Consider the following 21,739-nt stretch of genomic DNA (forward strand, 5'->3'; position numbering starts at 1 on the left):
TTGTTTTTTTTTTGTTTTTTTTTTAAAAAAAAGGCTAATTGTGACAGCAAGCAGGTAAGTTACCACATATGTTTTATGGATGATTTCATTGCATTTGTATTTAAAGTTCTGATTTTTTTTTTCCTGATTTCTTAGAATGTGACTGGGGAGTAGTAGGTGGAGGAGGCTCCAAATTCAATGCGTGCAGCTCGTGGGGCTCAGGTTAATTTAGGTCAGCACTGAGACATAACGCAGTACAAAGCATGGTGTAGTTCTGCCCAGAGTTAACTTGGCAAACGGGAACTTTGGGGACATAAATGGTGCTAAGCTGTACAAAAAAAAAAAAAGCTATACAAAAATGGTCCTTGCTCCAGGAGCTTGCGAACACCAGAACCGCAGTGCAAAGAACTCCTGCACGTGCAGGAGGATTTGGCTGAAGTCTGATCCCAGCCTTGTGGTCACCCTGGTCTTCAGCAAGTGCTGAGCCCCAGATCTTTCATCTCTGGTTTTGGAAGGTGTGGATCTACAGAGTTTTACCCCCAGGGCAGATAAAGCTGATGAGGGGAGAGCCAGAGCAGCAAAATGCCCCCTCCAAAGAGTCATTTCTGTGTCAACTTCTTAACGGTGTTCCATTTTCTGCTAGGGACATTTGCAGGGTGATCCTTGCTCAGGCACAACCAAGATTGTACCCTTGCCTGTGCCACCTAAACCTCTGCCACAGGCACTGGGGATGATTTCAGAGCGGGGGCCAAACATCCCAGGAACGTGGCTCTGGTGCCCTGAGACAACCAGCAGTGATGGTACCAGGCGTGGTCGCTTCCATCGCCCACCTGGGTGCCTGCTGTGCCAGCAGCTATTGGCACATAGCTGCTGGCAGTGTGAAAACAAACCCATCTTCCAGCAGTGCTTTCATCTAAGACACTGCTGTGACTGGGAGGCAGCTATTTTTGGTGGAATATGTATGAACTAGAACTGAAAAACTTGGCTTGAGCCGAGGGCAGAGGTGGAAGATGCCTCACTTAGCCTGAGGAATGCTTTTGACAGACACGCTGTTGCCACATGGCTTGGCTGGAAAAAAAAGTTGTACCTTTCTTGCAAATGGAAAAAAAATCACTGAAATCCTACTGCAGGAACAGCAAGTTGTCTCTTGATCGCATTTTTGGGTTTAAAACCCATTTGTAGTCCATCAACGAGGAGAAAATCCGAAGCTGATTCACACTTGTTGGTGGAAAAAAAAATAAATCACGTTAGATCTAAACCAATCTCCTGTGAGTCACGGCTGGGGACTGATGCTGGGGACTTTTGCTGGGGACTTTGCTGAGGCTGTTAGCAATGCTTGGTGCTTATCTGCGAGTGGTGAGGTGGTGGCAGGGAGGGGTTTTGTGGTGTTTTTCCGAAGGCCTGCTCATTTGGCTGCCTAATTTGGGAAGCGGGACTATCACCGACTTGCTCTTATCGCCCTTTCAGCAAGGCAGATAGCAGCCAGCGCATTACTCACCGTTACCCCATGGATATCTCTTTTTCTGAGTATGTGTTATAAAAAGGGGCAGCTGAAACCGTGAAGCCTCTCAGCGCTGGCTGGAGCCCCCACTGGCTGGCTGGGGATGGACTTGTCCTTGTCACCTGCCCCAGAGGCTGAGCTCTGCCCCGTTGGCACTCAATTAGCCACTTCTACAGGGGATTAAAGGGTGGGGAGAGGATAAGTTGTGCGGCAGATAAGCTCCCTAACTTGCCCCAGAATAATAAGGGGAACTTTATTATAGTTAGGAAATATAATAATAATAATAAATCTGTTGCTTCCTTCTCCCTGACAGCCAGGTACAGGGAAGGGCTTTAACCTCCTACCGGCACTTTGCAGCTTTCTCTTCCACATAGGTGTCAGTGCCTGTGTGTGGAGTTCATTCCCATTTTGCAGATGGAAAATAGAGCCATATAGTTCACAGGTGCCTACAGCTTTCTGCTGAAAATCCATCCTCCCTGAGAAGTGATGCAGCATGGGGCGCAGCCTAGCCCACCTTGCACTTATCTGGATTCACCCCTCCATGTAGCATGTGCTACACTTTGATTGTGACTATGGGCAAGCAGCAAATCTTCCTCTTCTTGGGATAGGTCACTATTTTGGTGAGGGATTAAGCCTGAGGTCTTCCTCTTCACTGTTCTTCCAGGGTAAAAACAAGAGTTTGCAGAAGACAGGCTGAAGATTTCACTGTAGCTCTGGAGGATGCACGGGACTCCTTTCCGCAAAGGTAAGCTTCCTTTTGCTGTCACGGGGGTGGTGAGGGAAGGAAAAGATGGGGTGGGAAGTGACAAGGAGGTCTTAGGGTTGCCCAGGGCTCCTGATACCTGGTACTGGGCTTGTTGATGGTGTGACAAATACAGAGGACACATTGCATGGAAGCTCCTGGATCAATTTACAGCAGAATTCCTGCTTTAACCTGCAAAGTAGTTGTGAGAAAGCCTGGAGAGCTGTGGGTAGAGCCACGAGGTTGGCTTGGTAGGGGGTGTGTGGGAGGTTGCCCTTGCTTCTCATGATGCTGGACATGCTGACTGCTGTTACCAGGAAGTGGCTGCTGCTTCCTTTGATCACCCTTAAATGTGTCCCGGTGCAAACTGTCCTCCTAGCAGGAATCCACTGGTTTGTAGGTGTAGAGGGGAGCAGGGACGGAAAGGAAGTAGTGTTCCTTCACAGCAGTCAAGAAGAATCAAAGTTGTGCAATTTTCTTTGCACAAAAGAGTGAGTGATGCTGAAGTCTTTCTGATTCTAGCTGAACACAAAACATTTAAACCTCTGTAATCCTTGCTTCTGAATTATAGCTTAGGCATTCAGGGCTTTGTGGCTTTTTTGGAGGTTCTCCCCTGGTACCAAGCATATAGCAAGGCACCTCTGACTGCTGTGTAGCGTGTGTTGTATGCTGAGCACAATGTTCATCTGGCAGGCTCTTTGGTTGTTTGCCTCTGTTGCTGACCGTGGTGGGAATTCATGGGAATCCTCACTGGTAAAGAAGCAAACGCACAGTGGCTGTGGATGTAAAATCTCATTTCCCACTTTGATTTGGGGAAGCTGAGCCCAATTTGCACCTCACCCCTCCAAGGAGACCCCATAACCTTCCTGCGCTGCTCTTCTGCAATCTTCCCACCTTGGCTGTTTGCTTATCTCCTCACCAAAGGCTGGAAGGTTCCTTCATGCTTCCTGGTACGTGGGCTTCAGTGACGACATATCCGTACTGGTGCTAGATATGAAGGCACTGTTTCATTTTTTTGGCCTTGTTTGCATTATTTTTGGTTTGTATGTTTGGGCTTGGCATAAAACCCAGCGGAGAGGCTCTCATTTAGTCAAGGCCGTTTCTGCATTCATTGCAGATGAGCATGGTGCTCCTGGGAGCCAGTTTTATTCCGGGCTTTGCCAGTGATTCATTTCTGGACGCTGCCTGAGTGATTCCCTGTGGGCCTCAGTTTCCTGTTCTGTAAAATGGAGATAATACCCGTTTACAGCCCAGGGCTGCTTTGAAGCCCTTACAAACTAATCTGATGTGTTTGGATGAAAGTTTCTATAAAGCAGATTAAAAAAGCATGCAGCTCTCATTCAGGGGCTTGTATGAAGTGATGGGGACTGTTGAATTCCTCCGCGGGATGAATGTGTCTGTGTCGAGCACTCAGACAATGCTGAACACTGCAGCAATATTCGTGTAACTTTTCTAAAAGCATCCACTGTTGGTGCCCATGGCAGGGCTTGCTGCTATTCATCCTTTTTGTTTATTTTATGTAAATCCTTTTTCCTTCTCATTGAAAACACAAACAAAAAAGGGGATGACAAAAAAAAAAAAAAAAAAAAAAAGATTTTTTCCCTGTAAGCCCCATAAAATCGATTCATCCCGACGGAGTTTTTAACAGTGCCAACCCTCTGCCTGTCCGTCTGATTTTAAAAAGAAACTCTCCGCTTTCTCCTGACTGTCGTATTATGGGGGAAAACATGAAAGCAGAAATGAAAGAGGTGCAGAATTGTTGTCCCCTCGCTTTTCTCCCCTGGCTCCCTTTATGTGCGCCCTCCCAGCCCCCTCCACCTCCCTCCCTCCTGCTCTGCCTCAGTTCCCATTGAAATGTCAAATGCAGCAGTTGTCTGCAAGTGAAAGAGGGGCTCCCTGGTGGGAACGGGCTGCCCTTCTAACCTGGAGGCCTCGGCTCTTCTCTTCTCCCTTTTTGGTGTTTCCCATCCCACTTTCTCAGCAGATGTTGTGTGGCTGTAAAGGAATGAGTTTCTTTTCACCTGGCCATGTGAATGGGCTGGCACAGAAACTTATTCTCTCAGACTCTGGCAGCAGCTTACACAGAAAGAGATTGTTTCTAAGAGCAGTCTTTTTTTCTTTCTTTCTTCCTTTTTTTTTTTTTTTTTTTAGAAGAAGATAGGGAGAAAAAAAGGCGGGGAGAGAGAAACTGGCTGTATTTTAAGCTTCCTCCTTGGGTGCCAAAGGAGCCCTTAGAGTTTTGTTGCTGCTACTTTTGTTCCTTTTATAGCTCTGATTCAAGCCGCCGGGCTTTCAGCTCCCCTTTTGTCTTAGCCCCTCTTTTCCCAAGCAGTTGACATGAGAATGGCTGCAGCAAGATGGTGGAGGTTCACCCAGGAGCATTGCCCTTGGTTTCGTCCAGGGCTGCAGTTTTTGACTCTCTCAGTAGCTGATTTGTGGAAGTTTGCAAGTGTGTGACATTTCACATGCTTTCTGCGGGAAAAAATATTTACTTTTAGAAGGGTTCTGCCTGAAAATATGTAACAGTGTGGTGCAAAAATGCTCAAACTCTAGCCCAGTGCTGGTTTTTGTGTCACTCAAATATTTGAGATAGGAGGAGCACATTGAAAGTGGAAGAAATAGAGGGTGGGTGAGCCTTCACACTTTGTCCCTGTTTTAGCTTCCTAAATACTTAATGTTGCTCATTGTCCCCTGTAGCCTGCTTTTTCTCCCTTCATCACGAGTTTAGGCATCTAGGGTTGGTCAACTGCACCGCAGCAGAGAGGTTATGGAGAAGAGATGCTCGGCTCCCCTGTGCAGAGGTTTTTGGCCCGTGTTTTTCTGTGTTTATTTGCTCAGAGCCCAGCTCATTCTACTCAGGCTCGGTGGATATTCGGGAGCAAACTCCATACCTGGGATCACGGATCATTCGGTCTCTTCCTGCCCCGATGAGACAAATGCACATGCTGCTGGTCCTGAAGAATGGAGTTGTCGTTTACTGATTTAATGAGTAAATAATGAGCTGTTCTGAAAATACTGTAGGGGTGTTATGCCAGTGCTTCTCTCTGGGTATTTATACACATTTTAACTCCAGTTGTTTTTTTGTTGTGTGTGTGTGGTTTTTTAAAAATCTGAAGTTTATTTTTACAGTGGTGCTTGGAAGGCTGTAAATGATCCACAAGGAATTAACAGACAAAAGTCCCTGGCTCTGCTCCACAGTATTGAAGGCAATGGCAAAACTCCCATTTACTTCGGTGGAAGTAACAAGTAAGGTCTGAGAGTTAAAAAATAATCATTTTTACGATCAGGATATCTTTCTAAGTCTTGGTCTTTGTACTTTATCTGACTGAGGTGTTTGGTGCTCGCATGACAAAGAAGGGCATAAACAAATCACAAGCATCTCGGGTGAAATACAGGTTCGTAAAAGAAAAAATTATAAATTTGAAAACTACGGGTAAGCCCACTATTCAGACAATATTTTGGAAACCTGGACTCAAGATCTGTTAACAAAAAATACGGTTCATATGTATGAGGGGTTGACCTGACTCTCCATCCACAACATAGTAAGCGTTTGAGAGCATTTCACCTTTCCTGTTTGTAAGAAGTGCAGTTTTTGGAGATGCAAGACTGGAGGACTCTGGAATTGAACCTCCCTCCTGGACAAGTGAACCTGTCAAAGATCCCCTGCAAAATCTAACCGGGAGGAGATGGTTCACACCCAGCCAGAAATCCTGCTGTGCTTGGGGTTAGAAGTTTGTAGAAGCATTTTTCTCTGTTCTGGCATGTCTGATCTGTAACTCTGTTAAATAATAGGATGGTGTAAGTAACTCAGAGGTACACTGCTTATGTAGCCTGCTCTGTCAGTGGGTTCCAAATGACTTCATGAAGGAAGCAAACATCACTATCTTACATCTCAGATAGAATCCTGAGGCTCTCCAGCAGGGCCAAATACACAAGGATAGGGTTTGGCCCTTTCCTAAGTCCTAGTCTAGCATCTTATCCTCTGTCTTTTAAAAGCTTTATCCCTAAAATGTGTCTTGAGCTAAGGGCTCTGTATTGTAAAGTTTTCCTATTCATTCCTTCCCTGGAGTTTATGCCTTTTGGAGGAGATGTGGCATTGCTAATTACTTCAGCTGTTCTTGACTGTTACAGGGCACTTGATCAGAACTGTGCAGCCCGAGCATTTGTGCTTTGTAAAATAAACTCTTGGCCCCGCAGAATGGAAGGATTAACATCTTTAGCCTTCTTGATTTGTTTTGAATTATTCTCTGCACCATATTCGTCTAGGGCACAGCATAGCTGAAGGTGAGGCAAGGCTGTCACTAGACTAGCTGAAGATGAGTGCCATGGAAATAAAGCGCTATTGTCCCTCTCCAAGCAGTAACACTGACCGAAATAAAGGACATCTGGGTAGGAAATAGCAGGCTGCTTCCAGGGAGCATCCATGGTGTACCTCAGCTTGCCATGAATGCTGCCCGTGCTAGGCAACGAGTGGAGGGAGCTGCAGGCAGCCACGAGCCAGGCCAAAAAGAGAGAAAGAGAAAAGAGTAACCATGAGAAAAAGGAGTGCGCTCTTCCCAGCCATGCTCTGGGCTGGAAGTCTTTTTATTCTTGCCTTTTGTCGCATTTTTCCCCTTCCTTTTCACACCCCAGCAGCGGGTCTCGGTGCTGGGGGAGCGTTGGGTGGCCATGTCCCCCCCTCCTGCCCTGCCTGACCTTCAGGTGGGCTCAGGGGTACTTGTAGGGGGGCTGCAGTGGGTCTGGAGGGTGGGCTGTCCAGGTTGTCCCAATACATTTCTCTGGGCAATATTTTGAAGAAGGCAGTGGTGTACAGAGGTAAAATAACTTGCCTGAGGTTATAGGAGAAGTCAGTGGAAGAGGGGAGAATTAAACGTGGCTTTCCTCTGCCCCTTTTACCCTCATTTCTGGGCCATCTTTTTTTCTCACTGTTGTTGTGGAAATGCACAAAACTGCAATTAAAATCAGAGGGTGAAGGACAACAAAAAGGAGGTGTGTGTTGGGGTGTAAAAATGGCTTTGGATGAGAGCTGGGGGTCACTGCCCAGCCTGTGAGATGGAGCAGGACAAAGCAATGGGGCTGGAGAGGGGGCAAAGCTCTTGGGGTGAGTCTGAGGCTGTGAGAAAGTGGGACCAGGAGAGGAGGGCAGGGGAAGAAGCTCCCCTTGGTGATGGTCTCACCTCTCAAGCATTTCTTGCTGTCCATTTTGTCTTTGTTTCTCTGGGCTCTCTGAAGAGGTGCTGCCCTGTTAGGCTCTGCCTCACCAGTTCCTTTATTACCATGTGTGGTTCTGCAACAAATCAGCGCTCAAAAATTTACTAAAATCTTGCTTTAATTAATCCCTATTTCTCACATATGCCTCCCTTCCATCTTTAATCTCTGGAGCAATGAGACCCTCCTGAGATCAGGGGTGCTGGAAGCATCCCAAGGCACTTCGTGCCCTTCAGCACAGGCTGGGGGCTGAAGTGCAGGGGAGGCTGCAGCTGTAGCTCAGGAAGCAGCCTCAAGAGGGAGAGAAGGCTTTCTCTCAGGCTTTTACAACCAACGTTCAAAGAGAAATGCCTTTAGAGAAGAAAAGGCCGGGCTTGCTGGCTGTACAAACCCCAGCCCTGCAAATCTGCTCAGTAGCTTTGCTTTCCTTGATGCTCCTCATCAATTTGATCCTCGCCTTCATTCCTGTCGGTGTCTGGGGAGCGCTTTCTAAACCTGGGGACTAAAAAGCTGAGCCAAGGATGAAGCTTCTAACCTGAACAGATACAGGTCTGAGTCTCTTCTCCTTGGTCAGAGATACATCGTCCCCGTGCACGACAGGACAAACAGACTGTCCAGGAGGGGAGCGAGCAGATTTGTTTCTTTGATGTGAAGGATGCCCTGGCACTCTTTGGGTAATGACTGCACAAGGCCAGCACAATTGGATGAATGACCAAAATAATAAATAACAAATGGAAAGTTGCTTCCAGCAAGGAGCTGGCTCTTTACAGGCGGTAAGAGGTTTGCAGCACCAGCCCTAGCAGCAGCGTTGAAAGTTGTCCCAAACATGTAAATGAAGCAAAGCTCTAACGACAGGAGGCCAAGCCACCATGAACCCACTGTATCACACTTGTCACACTGTTAATAGGAAGGGGGCCTCAATTAATTAAACCCTTAAAGGGTGATGCAAAACCATCAGAAGAAATTTGCGGTGCACGTAAAGACAAAGCGTGTTGCACCATATCTAATTGCCAGAATAATTATTTTCTGCTATGCAAATTACCAGGAGCAAATTCACTGCAGTACATTTATGTGTATTTAATTATCATCAAGAGCTGGAGTTGAGGGACTAGATTTAATATGTTTGTAATGAAATAGCCAGAATATGTGTGTGTGTTTGCAGAGAACTCGTTATTTCACCACAGCTGGATTTGTTTATTTTAAATAAATCATTATGGCAGATACAGTTTTGCATGTTTGCCCATTTGCCGATTTATCATAAAAACTGTGGTTTCAGTTATATGGGTGGTTTCTATCAAACACACATGACCCCTCTTGCTTGCAAGCTGCATGTTTCTGTGTTTTAAGGAGGAGCTCAACTCAAAGAAAATACGTTAGTTCATGTCAAATATAAGAGCGGAGGAGTGGGAGGAATTAGGATGACCATCCTTGAGAAGAAAGCCTGGGTGGGTGTAGGTTTTGTAATGGGCCACGGGTCTCCATACTTTCAGGATGACAGTTTTAATTACAGGCTCGCCCATTTGTAAGCCAAAATGGTTCTTGCTGGATGGTTAGTTGGTGGTATACATAAAGCAAGTCAGTGCTTTTGGTTTCTAGTGAATATTTCGTATATTCTCATCCTAACAAAAAGCAACAGAAGTGGGCATGGGATGCAGGAGCGCTGCTGCTGGCCCTGACATAGTTCTTCCCCTCTTAAGCTCCAAATTTTCTGGACAGTGTTGCAATGAAGATGTTGGGTTATCAGTTCAATGCTGAAGTTATTAGAAAATATTAAAAATGGGAAGAAATACTTTTGCTATTTAAATTTTGTATTTTGATTGTTGTCTGTTAATGGAACCCTTAGAAACAAATATCTGACTCTTGTGCCAGCGAAAGGCAAGATTTGCAGGGTATTTACCTTTTTATCTGGGGGGGAGGATGTATTTTATTGTCACTTTTAGAGAGCTCAGCAGGCTGAAATTTTGCCTTTTGATTGAATCCCATGTATTCTTGTGCTCATTGTGTGTTAAATGTCTTGATACCACCTCACATGTGCAGAAAGTGCATTTGACAAGTGCTAGCACACCACAAAGTGAGAAGGAGGGTATGGCCCTGGACTATTATTTCTGTGGGTCAATGTAGGTGGCTGCTCAGCCAAGGCAAATCACGTTGCCTAGTCCTCAGGAGCGTTGTGTGCAGCCTGAGCCTACTGAAATCTCTGGGGATCTGCAGCTCTGGAGATACTGCTCCACATCAGTTCAAGCTCAGGTCAGGAAAATGGATCATTAGAAGTCTTCTGCCTTGTGTACTTTTTGCTTCCCTTGGTCTAGAAGCAGTAACCTGGATGCAGTTGACTTCTGCCTAACACCCAACCCATCCCAAAAATGAGAATAGAGGCTCCCAAGCTGACCGGTTTTCTGCGTGCAGCAGCGATGCCAGGTGAAAAAGGGGTTGCAATGCAATTAGCAACAGCAGCCATAGCCACAGAGCCGTGCTTGGCACTTTGCTTCCCCTTGTGGATTCAGGCACCAGCTGCACAACACAAAGAAGGGGTAAGGAGGGGACACAAAGGAACCGTGCTGTGACATGGGGGTGGGACAGGACCAGCTTCTGGTGACATCGCCTGAGCCCCAAGGGTGCCCACTGAACCCTTATTTGCGGTGTCCTTGTGCTGGTTTGTGTATAATTGATGGGCCCTCTGACGTCCTGCCTCCTCCTCCTCACTGGGACATCCTCTTCTGTGTTAGTTTATTTTTTAAATAATTAACAGACTTTGCGACTGCCTGCCTATACGTCCCCCTGGAATTCCTCTCCGGCTGCTCTCATCCATCCCCACAGCTCCTCCCTCTCCTCTGCAATGCTCTTTTCCTTTCACTGTGTCTTAAAAGGGTGCCTTTTGTTTCAGCTCTGCCATGCAGTGAAATCTCTGGGCACTTTCTGAAAGGGCTTCTTCACTGCTTGATGGTGTCCTGTAATCTTCCTTTGCCTCCTAAATGCACAGAAGAAGCCATCATTCCTACAGAAACCGATATGTGTCTGAATAATTCTTGTAAATTTAGTCTGATGGGCATCTTCTCTCCCTCCCCAGACTGCCTTTACAAACCTCCCGTCCCTGTGGCATGAAGGGCTTGGTGCAGCTGGACCAGGATCACCCTTCTTACCTCCACCTTGTCCCCTCCTATGCACCCTCTGCGTGTCTGGTGGTGGCCGCAGCTTGCTGTGTTTTGGCTGGCACCTGGGTGGGTGCAGCTGGTGTTTGAGCAACCCAGCACATTTTCTTCTTCTTCCAATGAATCTGCCTTGCTATGGTATGAACAGTGGAGAAGCTTTGGCACTTCTTGACACCATTGGTAAAATCACCTTCTGGAGGTGCTGGCTTCAGTCCTGCTGCCACGTTGGGCTCTGTTCCCAGAGCAAAGTCCTGGTAGCAGCAGAACTGCTGGGGACATGTGCTCCGTGTTTTGTGTCTTGTGTAAATCACCAGCAGCAAGAGGAGGTGCTGCTATGCAGGTGGAAAGGGTGATTTTTGTGTAACAGCCCTAGGTCCTGGGGAAGTGCTGCTCTCTGGGCATTTATTTGGGAGTGAGAAATGCTGGGATGATGCGTGTTGAGCCTTGACCTCTTCTCATTGCCAACAGAAGACTTTATCAGACTGTTTCTCTTCTGCCCCGTGAGGACCATCTCCTTGTGTTAATAACTTTATAAATAACCTCTCTTCCCACCTTCGCTTGCTGTGGCTTGCTGCTCCCCAGACCCTTCTGGTAATTGACGCTCAGCCTGTGGCGTGGCCAGGGGCTGTGCCAGCAGTGCACGTATTCACGGCGCGGCAGTCAGAGAGGACCCTCCCTGACACCATCGCTCACAGCAAACATCAGACACACAGCCGGCTTTGATGTGGCTCCTGGGTTTGCAGCCTCAAAAGGGGAATCTTTGGAGCCCGCTTGCTCTGCTCCCTGCACCGGGCATCGCAGCAATGCCGTAATGGCCAGCAACCATGCTCTTGGTGCAGCAGGGGTGCTCTGAAGGTTATAGTACTCAGGGCTGGGGCAGGGAGGGTGGGAGATAGGGGCACTTGTCAGGGGATGTTAGCCCTGCAGTTAGGAGAAGCCAAGGAGGAGGGAAGGGAAGACAGCAAGAGCGATGCTGCAGCAGGGAGGGCTTTGTGTCAGCAAGCAAAGCTTTTCTGCTCAGCGGGGCTGCTGGGATTTGCTCAGGTCTCCTCCCAGACAAATTAACTCAGTACAACACCTGCTCCTTTAATATGGCCAGGCTAACTCCACTGCAGACCTGGGCTTTCCTTCTCTCTCTCTCTTTCTCTCTCTCTCTCTCTATAATGGTGTGGATGCAGGCTGTGAACTCCCTTCTCTTGGTTATTATTTTTTTTTTTTGGCTCCCCAACCTACCCTTTCCCATGGCGGGTGAGATCCGTTCCCTCAGAAACATAACTGGGGGAAAAAAAAAAAAAAGGAACATTTTAAAAGTTGAAAGACTTAAAACAAAACCACACAAAAACAAAAAAAAAAAAAAAAAAAGGAAAAAACCAACACCAAAAAAAAAAACAACACCAAGCTGGCAAGAGGTGAAGGGTATGTAATTACTATTCCTTATGCAGCCTGCTAAAGCTGCATGTTTTAACCATCTGAGGACAGCAGGGAATTTTCCTTTCCAAGAGTCAAATGTGGGGTTTGCATTTTATTTCTTTACGGGAGGGGTGTGGGGAGAAAGAAGTGGACTTGGTTTTCATTGGGATTAGCTAAAGCTCCTTCCACTTTTATGTTGGCAACACGAGGTTTCGTCAGACCTCTGATCCTGCGCTGAATAAAAATATAGCATTACTGTCAAACTGTAAAAACGGAGGGCTTGAACTTAACTGGATTAAAGTGCATTCGCGACAGCAGTCTTTGCTTAATGGAGCCATGGCGTGTGGGGCTGCTGCTGCAGTGCCCGAAGCAGCCGTCATCCCCGCCGGAGCATCCGAGGGGTCCTGTTCCCTGCTGCTGACCGGGCAGCCTCTGGCTGGATGTTCCCAGGGAATATTTCTCTTGATGCTCCACTATCCACTTGCTGCAATTCTGTGGATTTACCCTTGATGAGGCACTGTTGGCAGCAGGCTCGCTAATCAGTAGGGTGCACCTCATCTTCATGGAGATGTATGCACATGCTTTAATTGCAAATAAATGCACCGAGCCGTATTTGCCTGTAGTTTGGTGCTTGCCTTTCCCATATGAATAAACATCCCTGGCTGCTTGTCCTCATCCTCCGTGCACTTTGATAGGGCTCTCACAGCCTGTTTGCCACCGTTGGCTCTTGGTTTGTTGTTTGGACGCTCTTCTTGCCAGATTTTGCAGGTTTTCCTCCTTGCCTAGGATGAGGCAGGATTTTCCTGACCTCCGCTGACGGTCCAATGTATTGTGGGTTTATTGCTATGCTTTATAGTGGAGTTTGAAGGCCTGGGAGAACCCACTTGTGCCACGTTGTGTGCTGTGCCTCCTGTCTTGATGAGTGCTTGGATGTATCCCCATATGTCCAGTAATGAGCATGGGCTAATTGCCTAGGCAGATAGAAAAATAGATAGGTAATTTGTAGCTATTTAATTTTACATTAGGCAGAGGGATGTAGGGGCAGAGGCTAATGTTGTTGGCATTTCTTTTCAGGGTTGTTAACCAGATATGCTGCCTCTGGGGCATAACAATGCCTCCCTCGGTAGCGCTCTCTAATACTTTTATTACGTTCTTATTAATTTAGCAATGGCCTAAAGTCTGTGAGGCACCTTCCAAGGCATGATCCCTGCCCTGAGGACCTTACAGACTAATTCCAAGGCATGATACAACCGGGGATTACTCAGTGAGGGCAAGGGCCTAATGGAGTACGAAATGGTTTCTATTAGATAAATGGATAAGGATGAATCAGTGGAAGAGTTAATCACGTCGCTCCCTGTAGGCGCGCGGGGAGAAGCATCTCCTTAGGAGGTCAGCGGCGTGGCTGAGCTCAGCGAGGTCGCTCCAAGCAGGGAACGTGGGTGAAGGTTGTCCCTCACCTCCCATCTTCCGTCGGAGCGGAAGCAGAGTGCTGGGGAAGTTTTAGGGGTGAAATCCCAAAGCTGTGCTTCTTTGCCATGGGTTCCAGCTCTCTGGGAGCCAGGAAGTGAAGTCCCAGACAAAAAAGCTCTCTCCAGGAGGCTGGGGAGAAGCCTGGAGGGCAGCAGGGGCTGCAAAAAGCTTTCTGCACAGGGGTGGCCCCAGCACCTGTCCTCCTCGTTTGAAGCCTGGAAGCTGCCCGGTGCAGCCACGGCCGCGGGACAGATGGGGCTGCTGGGCAGCGACAGCTGGGGGGGCAGAGGGCAGCAGGGATGAAAGCGAGACGGGCAGCTCTCCCCGCACTGCCGAGCCAGTGGGGAACATTTGGTGGCCATGTGGCATCTGGCAGCAGTCCTTGCTTCTCTGGCATTTCCTCTGGCGAAAGGAAAAGCAGAGCAATTTGCTCCCGGGAGGCTCCTCTGCCCCGACCCTTCAGCAGGCACTGCGGCACAGGCCCCCCCACCGACCCCCAGCCCCAGGTACACATCCCCTGCCTTGATTTACTCCCTCATTTATTTATTTATTTTTAATTTATTATTTTTTTAAACTACCGAGAAACAAACTCTCTGCATCACTTACTTTAGAAACTAGTTGCTCTAGCAACTGGATGTGGGGTTTAAAGTGGCCGGCTGTGTCGTCTTGACATCATTGTTTGATTTTCAGTTGCTGGAGCAACAGATTGCTGGGAAGGACCAGCAAGGTCGAGGTTCCTCTTTCTTTCTTCCTCCACGTTGCTTTTCTTTAGGCCTCCGAGCACCATCGCTGGTTTGCTTTTCACTGAAGACACACACTGCTAACATATGATGGGAAGATGTCAGGCTGTATTAGAAGAAATGGAGGTTAGGTCAAAGGCTTGTTACAATGGGAGAATTCCTACAAAACTGAAGGGAAGGAAAAAAAAAAAAAAAAAAGAAAGGAAGAGAATGAATGAGCCATTATATTTCCCAAGATCAGAGCGTCAGGGAAGACATGGCTCCAGCACACTCAGTGTTAGCCATTTGCCACGTAGCATTTTTTTGTTAGTTGTTCTGAGCCCAAGTTTTTCCAAACCAGAGACACAGCTGGGCGAATAAGCAGGGAATGTAAAATGTCACCAGATATAACTGTATAAGTCAATACTATAACTCCTTAATTTCCTCTTAATGTAACATTACACTTATATCGTCCTTCTGATATTTTTTGCCTTTTCCTGTGTCATCTCTGGCCAGAAAGCAGCCATTTAATCCACCCCAGAAAGCTTACCTCTGCAGTGTGGTACATGGGACAGCAATTTTCCTATTTTTTTTTTTTTTCCCTTAAAGTTAGATATTCCCTATGCTGATCATTCAGGGCTCTGGCTATAGCCAAGAAGTTGGTGGGAGGATGTTCCCATCTCAGAAGCACCAACGTCACCTCCTACCAGGAGCAGGAGGGACTGTGTCCCTGGTGGGACAAGGGTATCCTGAAGATGACACACAGAGACTTCAGTAATCAGCTTAAAGTCCTTAATGGAAACGCTCACAGACAGGAACGCTTAACTCCATTTTTTCTGGGCTGAGACTTTCTCCTTTGTCTTTTTGTGCTGTGTTGAGGCTAGCAGCATCCTGGGCCTGGCTGACTTCTCCGGGTGAACAAAAGCCGTGTTCCTGCATAAAGCTCATTGTGAGACTTGGCTGGGTTTCCTCTCCGTCAGTGTTTGCAGAGCTTAAGGTGACAACAGCTACAGGCTTTTTTGGTGATGCTGAATTTGCAGTTCTCTGGGTCTGAGTTTTAAATTTCATCCTGGCATGAGGCTGACCAGGCGTGGTGTGAAGGCCAGAACAAGGGGAAGGCTGGAGGCAGGGTGATGCATGTACTGGAATACAGTTTTGGCATTGTGCGCTAAAATAGCAAGAAATGAGATGTCAAAGGGGGGCTTTTTTTTTTTTTTTTTTTTTTTTTTCCTCCAAATATTTTATGCTTGAAACCTAAATGATAAACCACATGATAAACCACTGCTCTTTCAGGAGGCTGAACGTGTCCCTGATTACCTGACAAAATAGCCATAGGTTTTCAGTTTATATTAGTAGATGTGGAGTGGCCTTAAGGGATGCTGTTGGATGGAATGGGATAAGTGAAATGTAAAATGCAGTCTTTAACATAAATGTAACTGGAAATTAAAAGTAAACTTTGAAAACAAAATAAGAGAAATAATACTACAAAAAAAAAAAAAAGAGAAAACTGTTGATGTGAAGATAATGGAAACTGTCATTAAAAGTTACTTACAAATGTGAGCTTTTGTTCTGAGAATGCCTCCTAATGTGTCTGACCATCCAGCTCATTCCAAATTTCCATAATATATATGTATGAAGTGCAAATTTTTTCACAATGAAGTTATGGTTTCAATGTTACACCCTCGCTGCCCACAAAATACACAGACTTCAAATTAACAAATATACATGCCTCAAAGTCTACACAATGCCGGCCACAAATATGCATGCAGGAATGCTGGTTGCTAGAGTTCGGAGTCAGCTATTAGGGAACAGTTGTATGGTGTTCAGATAATTTGTTCTTAAATGCCACACACGTACCACATGGTTCAGATGTGGTTTGGGGAGCCATAAAATGGGATTTCAAACTGGTTCTGTCCCTGCTCTTAAACCCAGAGCTCAGTTAGGGCTCAGATGCATCACAGGCGTCCTGAGTCTGGGATATTGTGACTATCTGGGTTTTGTGGGGGCTAAAAGGCACGGGTGCAGCTGCTTATTAGAGAATGTGTGCACGTGCCAGCCTGCAGTGAAATGTACTTGAAATAACCTATGCTATATGCCTCTACGAGGATGATGGCCCTGATGATTTAGCTATTTCTGTTCCAGCTTGAATTATTCATGTATTTGAAAACACTCATGAATTATTTGTGTTTTCACTAAATATATAATTTAAAAACCCAAATCCTTCTGATGAAATGTAGAAATGAAATTTTTTGGTCGTTAGTGCTGGTGCTCGGAGCTGCTGCCCCCCCTAGGAAGACCCCTCAGCCGTAGGCTCGCGGGGAGCTGCGCTGCCAGGGCACACCAGCAGCGGTGCCGACAGGGGACCGACCCCTGATTCAGCAAGACAGAGGAAGAGACTTGGATCTAATCCTCAGCATGTCTGCTTTTCTTGTGGGTATGGGCTTTTTGAAAACGGTGACTGTTTTGCATGTGCAGATTTAGGATTTAGAGTCTGCTTTTGTGGCCTCCATTCCATGAGTTTCTGCACCTGGATTTAAGGCGTCCAAGGAAAGGGCTTGGTCCATTCCATACAAAGTCCTGATCCTGTACAAACCCCCAGGCTGTTTCAAATGCACTCAAGTATTTTGGAGACGCAACTTCATCCTGGCAGCCTCTATGCCAAGGCCAGTCCTGTCCATCATCTTCAGCCCAACATAAGACGGGCAACCAGCTTACAACTGGAGCGCATCACATCATGTGCTCGGGCTAAGTCAACAAAAATGCCTTTGTGCTTGATCCAGATCAAATTTGTCCTGCCACGAAATCTGGGAGTACAGATGTGATATTAATAGATGTGGAAGCACAGCCTCGGCTTCCTCCCCTCCCCAAACATCTGGAGCAGAGGGGGAGGCCGGCACTGGGAGGAGGAATCCTGCAGGGACAGCGGTTCTGCTCTCGTTTAACTGTGTGAGCTTCCCAGCCCTTGCATTAATTTTGAAGAAAGCACTTTGGCATAACTGACAGAAAATCTGGTCCCTTTACCTCAAGGGATTAGTTCCTTCCAGGGGAAGTTTGAATAGCTGCGCTCTAATAAAGCATCTTAACATAAGATGTCGTTTTTCTAATATTTTTTTTTCCCTTGCAACTCTCTCATTGCATTAGGACTGCGCTGTACTGATTTATTAGTAGCTGTTTAACCTCTTTTAGCTGTGGATTGAGCCAAAAGGATCTCGCTGGCTGAGAGGCTTTGCTTTCACCTGGATGCAGCCTTGCCATCGAGTTCATCCCTGCAGTGCCCAGCGGCAACCACTGAACCTTGGTAAAAATTGTTCAATTGTTCCTTCTATTCCATCGCTTCTGAGAGACCAAGATATGCTTTTTCATGCTTAAATATAAATATATATAACATTATATATTATATTATATATAATATATATTGATATATAAGTATATTACACACACATATATATTTATATAAAATTGCCTCATAGTTTTCCATCATGTTCCCCCCCTTTTTTTTTTTTTGTATTGACTTTATGTTCCGCTAGAAATCTTTCACTTCCATGGCTTCTGCCATAAGAATTGAGCCCCCCCCCCCCAGCTATTAGCTGATTAACGTGCTCTCACATACCCTATAGGAGCGACCCCTTATGCTGAGTGCTTGGTGCGTGTGCGCGTGTGAGTGAGTTTGTGTGTGCGCGCTCAACAAAAGCCTTTTCTCTCTTCATCTCTGTACTCTGGGACCGAGGCCAAGTTGTGATTGTAATAACGTAATCTCTTCTGAATACTTGAAGTGATGGGGAAAAAAAAAGAGAGATTTTTGAAAATGAAATAGATTAATCTATTCAGCTAGAGGGGGGAAAGCATGCATTTTAATTAGCTCCTGAGAGTAATTTTCCTTAAAGTAGTACAAGCCAGGTGTGCAAAAGTATTCTCCTGCATTGGGAGTCTAGCTTGCCTTTCTGGAGTCCTTGGAAGAAATGGTGGCAAGCAATGTCTTCATTTGGGACACTTCTCTTGAAGGGCTTGAACATAAGGCAACTGGACAGGACCTGATTTTCTGAGCCTGCAGTGGGCCTGGAGAAATGTTTGGTTCCTTCACATAGATGTTTATGGGCAGGTTGTATGAGTCTGGTCTTTGCCTCTTTGTGCCAGGAGTGCAGCATAAATCTCCCATCCTTGCAGGCTCTCCAGCCTCCTCTTCCAGAGCTGCAACCCTCTGCGAAGGACACAGGATTTCAGTGAAAGTGCTGCTTTACCTCACTCTGAATTTTATATCCCAGCTAGGTGTACTGATTTTTTTTTTTTTTTAACTTCCTTTTCAATCAGTCACTTTGGCATCATTATGGCTTGGGTTGCTCTTTTCTGAAGTCTGTTTTAATTCTTTACCTTTGTATTTTAGCAGCGAGTTGCCTTGAATTTACAGTTCCTGTTCAATTCCTCTAAGAATAGCACCTAGGTTTCCTACTCTGCAGCTGCAAACAAGGTTTAAAAGCTTTTGGGATTTCTTGGCAGCTAATAACTCCCAGACTTCAGCATAGTTCATTTTCGAAATGTTTCTCATGCTTCAATCTGGACAGCGTTATGCAGGTCAGGGAATCCTGTCAGACTGGGGGCCAGGGGAGGATGTTCCTTCAAAAGCTTTTTTGGCAAATTAAAAAAAAAAAAAAAATCCAAAAGGGCCTTTAGGAATACTGCTTAATATCATTTCCATCCAAAATAGGAAAAGCACCTGTAACTGATGCCAAGCACAGGACAAAATAAATAAAAAAATCCCCAAGCAAAGACCTCCAACTGGAAATATTTCCTCAATGATCTCACTGAGAATCCCGTAAGTGGCTGGATCAGCTTTGGGGTGAGGGAGATACGGGCCTGAACTCCTTACTAAAAGACAAGAAAAAGCTTCAGAAAATAAAGAGCCAAACCCAGATGCAAGCTGTTAGGGCTGCTAGGATTTTTTTGTTCCTGATCGAGCCCTTTTGATGTTTACATGGAAAATGCCACAGGGATGCAGCACGACTTGTGGTGAGCAAACAGGTCTAAAAAACATCATGAAATTATGCATGTAGCTTTCATCCTGTGTCCACCCTGGTGCAGAGGCAGAGCCCTTAGGGTGAATATTGTCTTTATAGACTGAGTAGCAGTACCAGAGATGGGGCAAGGCATCAAACTGAACAGCAGCGGACTTGTTTCATGTCGTCCTGGCCTTAGGCAGCTCACCCAGCTGTGCTGCACTGTCATTGCATGTTTGGTGTGTTGCCCCACAAGGATATATTCTTTTAGAGCTCTGCCATCACAGAGATTCCTGAAATCTCCCTGAAAAACCTGCAAGGTGCTAGCCCCACCAAATTCATCACCAAGGCAGGGTTTGTCTTTAATTGTGACTGGATCTTTGCCCACACTTGACCTGGAGTCAGATACTGTCTTTGCTTTTTAATGATGCATCGGCAATTAGTATTTATTTTAGATTTAATCAGCAAGTACATGTCAGCTAATATCAATAATTATGATTGTGCTGTCAGGGAGGAAGGCGATTAAACTTCAGAAGGTCACATCAAAACTCTGAATGTGATCGCAGTGTAAGGAGTCCTAGGCAGGGCTGATGGCAATAACGAGGGATAGGTACTTAGCAGGTTTAGAGACACGAGCCAGAGAAAAACAGACAAGATTTTTCTGTGTAGTTGGGCCAAATTGAGTCACTAGGAGACACATTTGGATGTCATATTTTTTGCTTAGAAAAAAAACACCTGTTGGGAGCTGGATTTGCGCTGTCCAGAATTTCTGTGACTTGTGCTCTGCTTCTCTTCTGCTCTTCTGAATGTTAACCGTTCAGAGGAGTTAAGCTGGAAGTACCTTAAGAAGTGAAGTCCAGCGGACCTTGCTTCCAGCTACACTGAAAATATTGCAGGGCAGTTTTCCTGATGCATTTCTTGCTGAGTATAAGAAACGTAAACCAACTGAGCCACTCAGATCAGATGTTTCCAACCTGTGAACTGCAAATGAATTCGAGAGGCCTCCCTCCTGCTTTAACAGCCAGGAAAGAGAGCCCTGAAATCTTTCTTTTCCATTGCAGCATGTGATGATGAGATAGAAAAGACTGAGACCTGCCAAAACAAATCCTCGTTGAAAGCCTGCTAGGAGTTTTAGAAATGATTTGAAGAACTTATCTGAGTTGAATTAGCTTGCTTAATCACAGCGACACTTTGGCTGAAGACGTTCCCTTGTCACGGATGCACTGCAGGCTGTGTGGTGTAATTTAGAGACAGGGACTGGATGAGAACAGCGAGTCCCCGTGTTTGTACCGCCGTCTGAACACCATCAGCTTGCCAGACCAATGCGTTTCATCAAAGTGGACTTCTCTGTCACAGTGTAATAGCTGACAGTGAGGTGTGAGCCTGTAGCTGCAAGAGAAAGTAATGCATTTGCCATATGGTAGAAATCGATGTCTGGTAATGGATGTTTCATATATTCCAAGGACATCATTTGCTCCGAATGAAAATTCATACTTTTTAACTCTTTTTTTTTTTTTTTTTTTTTAGCTGGCAGCCTGCTTTTTAAGCCAAGGTCTTGGCTAATTCTGCTTTGTGCAGGATGGTTCTGCATTCCCTGAAGTCTCAGTGCCTCGGTGCTGGGCGCCACAGCCTTCCTCTGCCTGTGCCCTCCGTGGCCTCACCTTCATGTTGCCTTCGTCTGTGGTGCCCAGGGAGATCAAGTTGGAGAGCATGGCATTGTGACAGGCTCTGAGCACTCCAGGACTGTGCCCATTTCATCCAATGCTTTTTTAGAAGCATAGGAGAGGCATTACAGCATTATTGCATAAGTCAATACTTCAGTGGGTTTGGAATTTCATGTCCTGATGTTTCACTTCAAAAAACTCTTAAAAAAACAAACAACAACAACAACAAAAAAACAACTTTTAGAGTGCCCTGCTCTGTACTGTTCCAAAGAGCCAAGAAGATGGAACTGGTATTTAGATCTCATCAACCTCACAGAAAGGGAAGTGCCATTCTTAAAGTTGTTCAGAAAAAGCTATTTTTATCCACATACAAATTGCTGTATAAATAAAAACAATTCTTTAGCTTGAATAAGTGTGTAGTTGGAAAATACTCAGTTACTTATTATGCTCTTAAAAAAAAAAAAGGAAAAAAAATTGTAAGGCTCTAAGTAAAGCAGAGTCTTGTTTTCAGGAGAGGAGTGATCCTTCGGCACTTGATAAGAGAGAGTGGTGTTGATAGGTTGCCTCTGGATAACTTAAACCTGATTCCTCTCAGCAAAAGCAATGCCTCACTCTTTCTGAGTGTCTTCAGTACACGTCTCCTCTAAATCCTTTTTATATATCATCCTTTAACAGCAATTATGGGAATGCAACTGTGTCAGGGCTGGAGGATGAACAACATCCAAGACAACAGTTGCACTGCTCTGCACCAAACTTTCTTGGGCTGGAACCGAAGAAAAACATCATTTTTCCCCGGAGTTCCTAGGTCCTTAGGAAGAACCATGCAAATAGCAGCACTGGTGGACAGCCAGGGGCTCTTATTAGAGTTTCATATGGTGCTTTGTCTAGAGGGAAGCATTCCCCAAT

General features: G+C 45.9%; 1 protein-coding gene across 6 annotated transcripts in view; it reads left to right on the forward strand.

Annotated features, from left to right (window-relative positions):
* Positions 1-21,025, forward strand: part of LOC118171951 — a 56,767-nt gene extending 35,742 nt beyond the window's left edge. For 2 of the 6 annotated variants that reach the window (XR_004753484.1, XR_004753490.1), the window contains 4 exons: positions 2,145-2,225; positions 14,788-16,608; positions 17,365-17,476; positions 20,231-21,025. Coding sequence is in view for 1 of the 6 variants with exons in the window: in XM_035335498.1 (XP_035191389.1) it covers positions 2,145-2,225; positions 5,352-5,472 (202 nt within the window). In the remaining 5 variants the exon portion in view is untranslated. Of the gene's footprint in view, positions 1-622; positions 1,805-2,144; positions 2,226-2,915; positions 3,701-5,351; positions 7,070-14,787; positions 16,609-17,364; positions 17,477-20,230 lie in introns of those variants that run through there. The other 4 variants (XR_004753485.1, XR_004753486.1, XM_035335498.1 and 1 more) reach the window with 4 other exon arrangements.
* The last annotated feature ends 714 nt before the right edge of the window (positions 21,026-21,739 follow it).

This window comes from Oxyura jamaicensis, chromosome 10 (assembly GCF_011077185.1).
Source record: "Oxyura jamaicensis isolate SHBP4307 breed ruddy duck chromosome 10, BPBGC_Ojam_1.0, whole genome shotgun sequence".
NCBI classification, from domain to species: Eukaryota; Metazoa; Chordata; class Aves; order Anseriformes; family Anatidae; genus Oxyura; species Oxyura jamaicensis.